This window comes from Aplysia californica, unplaced genomic scaffold (genome assembly GCF_000002075.1).
Source record: "Aplysia californica isolate F4 #8 unplaced genomic scaffold, AplCal3.0 scaffold00029, whole genome shotgun sequence".
NCBI classification, from domain to species: domain Eukaryota; kingdom Metazoa; phylum Mollusca; class Gastropoda; order Aplysiida; family Aplysiidae; genus Aplysia; species Aplysia californica.
Genome location: NW_004797299.1, coordinates 1171652 through 1178338, shown reverse-complemented (window position 1 = coordinate 1178338; position 6687 = coordinate 1171652). Strand labels below are relative to the sequence as shown.

At 36.7% G+C, this 6687-nt stretch overlaps 1 protein-coding gene across 4 annotated transcripts in view; it reads left to right on the top strand.

Annotated features, from left to right (window-relative positions):
• The window catches only part of LOC100533408 (churchill), a 16727-nt gene extending 10079 nt beyond the window's left edge, over positions 1-6648 (top strand). For 3 of the 4 annotated variants that reach the window (XM_035973632.1, XM_035973628.1, XM_035973629.1), the window contains 3 exons: positions 4203-4335; positions 5614-5684; positions 6384-6642. In XM_035973632.1, the coding sequence (XP_035829525.1) occupies positions 4203-4335; positions 5614-5684; positions 6384-6470 (291 nt within the window). In that variant the 3' untranslated portion in view covers positions 6471-6642. 4 annotated transcript variants of the gene reach the window in all.
• Positions 6649-6687: the final 39 nt, after the last annotated feature.

Here is a 6687-nt window from a genome sequence, read left to right as displayed (position 1 = left end):
TTTTATGTTTGTTACTCTCTTGTAACACCTCTAATCTTCTGGCGCTCATATGACCTTATGCAGTTGCGAGCGCCGTAAAACCTCTACTAAAACTAAAAATCTTTAATGAACAACAAATTGAATAAAAATAATGTAAAAACATTTTTCTCCTCTCCAGTAAAAAATAATTGTATGTCTCACTACTGAAGCTAGTGCACGGGATGTGGGACCGGCTGCCAGCAAGACCATTCGTTGTTTACACACTCTCCATAATTTTTCCACCTCGTCACCTTCAACTCCTCTATTTTTAACTCCCGCGCTTCTTTCTACCTTGAGTTACAATTCGCATCCAGGGCCGGGTAGATGATGATAAAGTCTTGATACTAGATCATGTCCATTGCTTGATAATGATAATGAATCATGATGAATGGCTCTTTACATCTGTGACAGATGGTTGTTACCAGTTTTAATTTAATCCTCTAGGTATTGCTAACAAATAGCCTGTGTGGTGTCAGGGGAACAAGAAATTACATTTATGATTTCACCATATTATGTGGGAAAATGCTTGAGAACAGGCAAACCAAGTAAGTTAAGTCCATGCCATAAACATCTAACATTTTCAGAACTTGTTTCATGATACATGCTTTTTTTGGGTGTTTTTTTTTTTCCAGGTGACTTTCAAGAATACTAAAAGGCCAGTATGTGTGAACTTTGTGTGAAAGAAGAGTACCCAGACAGGGTGAGTGTGAGTTATACAGTCAACAGTAGTAATGGTTTCCATGCACAAAGTCTGTACTCTATTTTTCAAGAGTCCAGATACCCAAGTTGGATGAATGGAATTAAATTTATCATAAAGTTTCGATGATTAATACTTTAAAGAAAATTATTACCACAGGTTTTTTCACTTTGGTAGTAGCATTATAAATGAACATGCATCTGTGATTATCGATCTTTGATTTTATTTAAATATTTCTTGTATCACAACGTGGACAGGGTTGGGTTGATTTAAATCAGGTCGATTTATATCAGTCGATTTGTAAAATTTTAATCAACTTGATTTTTTAATATAAAAATCAGTGATTTAAATCACTTCAAAATTTTTTTTATTTCTATTCAGTTTTTACCTATTTAGACATTCAGAATGTCTTTCCTTTGTTTTATAAAACAAATGTAAGGTTTAGTAGACTAAAATAATCATTTTTAACCCTATCCCTGACAACTGGGTGTAATCCACCCGTTCGCGTCAGAACTTTGAGAGTGTTCGTGTATCGTTCATCATAAAGAGACCAAACTCCATCTATTCTTCAAGAATGCCATTTCGCTTTGTCCTGTGTATTCAAACTAACCATTTGGTCACTTTGGTGTAGTAGGTAGCCATTTAGATTTTTTTTATACAGTCCCTGACAACTGGGTGTATCACACCCGTATACTTTTTATAGTAAAAATGTGTTAATAAAGAGAGCCAAGGACATGCTTTTTCAACTTCAATGAAAACTTTTAATTCAGAACAACCCATAAAAGCAGAAACAAGTAAGATTGAATACATGTAGGCCTATACTGTGCTAACAATATGGGCACTTTTCTGTACATGTAGTAGAAAAATAAACAGATCCCTTTATTCCTAACTTTTGCATAACATGAAAGAGCATTGTCTATATTTACTTGTGCTTATCTCACTAACAGTAACAGCTGAACATCTGTGTGGAAACTTTAGATCTCAGTGGAAGCAGAAGAACAATTCTGGCAGGATAGTACAGTATGCTCCCGGCAAATGTGACAATGACAACTGGAGCATGTTGCTTTTGTTTCTGTCTCTCTTTGAGGGACATAGTGCACATCTCTTCTGTGTCTTTGCAGGAGCAGCTCTTTCATGCATCCTTGCTTGCTTTGGTGGTTTTGAACCTGATGCTGTTGGCTGCTGTGTGGGTTGAAGAGACTTCAGCACGACAGAAATGTTCTCTTTCACACCTTTCTGCAAAGTAGGCACAGTTGCACGCCGAACAATATGGGCATGTGCCAGAGGTCGGCCAACATTCGCGTTGAAACTTTGCCTGCATTCCTCATATGAGAGAGTGTCTGCAGGATACTTCACCCTAAAGACCACCCTGGAAGCAATTGATGACAAATCCATCAATTGAAAAACACAACCAAAGGCCATCGCTTTGACAAGGCATGGGCCATTTGGTCCATAGCGTCGACCCCTCCTTTTGTTTTGTTATAGTCCAGCACTATGTCAGGCTTTTTGGTCTCAGGGCAAATATCTGGCTTCCTGTGCATTGTGCTAAGAAGCATGACATTCTTGGGCCGCTAACTCTGGAACGATACCAGATTGGTCTCGTACCTGAACAGGAACTTTGAGTCACCTAGAGGAAGAGCTTTCTTTGGTGGGAGATCCACAGGAAGGAAGGTTTTGTTTCTTTTTACGGTCCCTATCATTGTGAGTTTCTTCTTTGCTAAAGACTCCGCTAGCTTGGTGTCCGTGAAATAGTTGTCGCAGGTTATGTTACAACCACTGCCTTGGAAGTCCTTTGTCAATGTTTCCACTGTTTTTGCAGCAATGCCCACACATCTCTCAGCTGGTTGGTAAAGGTTGCTTCCTTCCTAAGGTATGGGTAACCTCTCAGCGAATAATTTGTCGATGGGTCACAAGCCCAAAAAAACTCAAGTCCATACTTGTCAGGCTTGGACGGCATGTACTGGATAAAGCTACAGCGGCCTCTGAATGGAACTAACTGTTCGTCTACTGTAACATTTTGTCCTGCCACATAGTGTTTTCCCAAATTCGTCTGGAAAGAGTTCCAAAGATTGTTTTTATGCCAGTTTGGCTAAAATGTAACGCCTAACACAAATAAAGTAGAAGACTATATTATTAATATATTATAATATATATATATATTATTATAATATTAATAATATATATATATGTATATATATATATATAATAAATTATTATCTATAATATACACTCACATATATAGTATATATAATACATTATATATATATTATATATATATATATATATATATATATATATATATATATATATATATATATATATATATATATATATATATATATATAAAAATATATATATGGGTTTCTCTAGGTTTAAGTGTATGGGTGTGATCCACCCATGTTGTCAGGAATCAGATAAAATCATTTTTTACTATATGTGGACTATACGGGTGTGATCCACCCATGTTGTCAGGAATGTGATGGGAAATATGTTGTCAGGGATAAGGTTAAATGTCTGCTTTCCCCCCTGTCACTGTAAAATAATACAGTATTCAATTTACTTTTTTTTCATATTTGAAATTAGCATTTTATTTTCATTTTTAGACAAACTCAAGCGTGCACACAAACCCACATAGACTAAGGAAATGTCTAGATTTATTAACTGTAAAAGTAATAATTTATTGAATGTTAGATCAAATCAATTGTGACGGAGGAGAATAAAAACAAATAAATCACAATGTAACAAAAATAATAATTCAGATGTTATTGCAAGGAACAAAATGGCAACTGAAGGAATTTTGAAAGTAAATCACTTTCATACAATATTACAGTATTACAATAACCAACAATTTAGATCATTTTGAAAGTACCCATTGAGTTGTTTGGGGTTGAAGATTTTGAAAAGAAACAGCACGTGAGGGGCCAATTCAAAATTTATGACAACGCGTCGGGCAAAGAGTGACCACAATGGCGGCCTGGGGCAGGTAAATTTGACCGTGGGTTGGTAAAATAAGGTGGATGCAGCCACGTTGGACAGATGACCTTTTTTACTCAGTTAAATTATATATAGAGAAAAAATGCAAGGGGGGAAATGGAGTGGCCGTTTGTGCAGATGGCGCTCATGGCAGGTTCGACTGTATCTCGACTTCTGTTCAACATAGATGGGTATTTTTTTTCATGGAAAGGAAGACAAATTATCGAATTTTAAGATGATACCAATAATTCCACTTTTTTGTTGTTTGAGATGGTGAAAGGAAAAAAGTGCTTACCTAAGTCAACTTCACGAAAATGTCAAATTTTAGGAACTTGTGGATTTGAAAATAAGTAACAGTACAAATGCCAGTAATCAGAAACCTGAAAAAAACCCAACATGATGAAGTTTATAGGGGCAATTGTTTTATGGCTATGACATTCATTATCATTTTGTTTTAGCACTTTTCTACCATCACAAGTTTGTAAACTGTTTTGTACTTTCTCTCTTTGCCCAGGACACCTTATGTGTGGAGCAGGGGTCGTACATGATCAACTTTGTCAAGTGCAGTAGCTGTGGTCAGCAGGGTCTCAGGACATCAAATCGCAAGTGCAATGACTCTGAGGAGGAAGAGCTTATCACATATGAACGTATGTTGGAAATTTGAATTCTGTCAAAGAGTAATGTCTAGTGCCTCCGTTTTATTGCACCTTACAACTTGAACATGAATGTGAGAGTTTTGAGTATCTTACTCTCACCGGAACAGTGGAAGGCAGAAGATGCAAAAGTAGACAAGGGATAATTCTGAGAAATTGGAACAGATGGGTTGCGGGTAAAATGCCAGAATAATATAGGTTTTTTTAGAGCATCATGTCTGCTTATCTTTTCAGGCTAGAGAGATAATTTTATAAAATATATGTAATTCTACACTTTTTGTATAAAAACTATATATATTCATATAAAAATGTGGAAGGGGGGGGCAAAAGATCAACAATAGCCGTGTTATTTTTATTTTTTTTACTATATTTTGTAAAATCATGACCACACATCCTCTGTTGTCTTTGTCTGCCCTGTGCTTTGGTTTTTTTTTTCTTGTCAGGTATATCTTTATTTGCTCATACACGTATTATGACGCACAGCTTTTTCTGTAGTAGTGTAAAGTTTTACTTTGATTTTTAGGTGTGAGTGTATAGGGAAAAGGGGGGAGGGGGATTTATTAAACTGTCCACTGTCATTTTAAAGGAGGGTGCAGCTTGTCTGATGGTTGGGTGCCACACATTTGACGGCTTTCCTGGTAGGCTGAAGGGGGAGGATTCTTTTTGCTGTTCTATGTCTCTGTGCAAATCTCTTTCATGCCATTCTGTCTACTGAGGATACCGTTCAGCTCAAAGTGGGCTAAAAAAAAATTGAATGTTTTTTGCCTGTATTCCAAATGACCTTTTTTTAACTTCTGTCAAGTAGGACATTTAATTAATTCTTACAGATCGTCCAACTGCAGCTATTCTTCTAACTGCAACCTGCAGACTATTTGTTTCTCCCCCCTCCCCCCCAATACCGTTACTGGTAATTTAAAAACTTAATAAAAAATTGTACAGATTTAACGTCTTTTCAACTTCTTTCTGCACTAGGTTTATGTAAAACATTAGATTTAATGTGTCCATGTCTGATGAGGCTGGGTCTTTAAAAGTCCCCAAACAGTCTGTGTTCAAGAAAGCCCTTTTGGAGATTAGAAATAAGGTCATTCTACCAATAGCCCTGCACCTGAGCTTATAATGGAGAGTCCATATATAATGCCCTACTACAATAGAGAACAACTCATGAAAACTTTCACTTTCTATAGCATTTGACAAGGCAAAAGGATACAAGCCTAAGGGCTGTTGGTAAAACAACAGCAATCTGTTTGCACCATTCCCTGTTTTATTTTTCAGACGTATGTTCTAGCTGTGAGCATGTTATTGCACAGCACGAGTACACCTTCAAGGTCGATGGAGATTTTCAGGTTGGAGGTTTTGCCTTCTTTTATGTTTTATAATTTATGAAGCTGTAAATCGTACACATTTGATAAAAGCTATATTTCTTTCTGTACATTCAATAAAAGGATTGATGAAAGCAGATGCTTAAAACGAAACGTTGCAATGGTAATGTTTTTGAAGCCTGGTTTATGGACTATTAAGTTTGCTCATTAGTCCTCAAATGTTTTTCACTAAGCATTTCCAGTAGCAATGATTCACAGGTTTGTCAAATATTGAGAAAATCTCCTGAGATATTGCCATATTTTGTAGACTTGATTGCAGTTTGTATACATGATAAAATATACTGATGGATGTCCACTGAATTGTTTGGGCAGACAGGAGCCATACAGTCAATGCTCACTCAACTCAGGGATGTAAATCTTCCGGCTTTTTCCATTTTTTCCAGCTGACTTGTCATTTCCCAGCTTTTAACAAAAGTCTACTATAAACAATACATATTATATATATATACTGAATAGAAATTATTTGTTGTAATAAAGGGAAAGAAACAAATATAATTTTGTCTCACTGTATTCTTGTTGCAGTCAGTGCGCACGTGCCATATATTTTCCGGCTTTTTTTTTACAAAACTTGTTTATATCCCTGTCAACTGAAATGAGTTGAAATGAAACTAACCCGAGAATCCCCAATTTTTTTCAAAATTCATTTTTTTGTATTTATTACAGATATATGAGATGTCATGTCTGCTTTGCGGCTCGGCTGAGGACCAGCGCAGCATCATGCCAGTGGATCCCCGAGGGCCAGCCATGTAGCGGAGTGCATCACCACCTCTCATGATTTTGTCTGCGGCAGGGTGTGTGGTGAGACTGAGAGAGACACGTGGAGAGAGATCACGTGAGATGTGGGGATGTGATGCTGATATTTGATATGTGGAAATATGTTTTGCTGTAGAAGTGAAAGGGAAAGAAAGTGAGTAAATGGAAAGAGAGAAGAAATGGAAAAATAGAAATGGGGGGGGGGGGGGGGGGA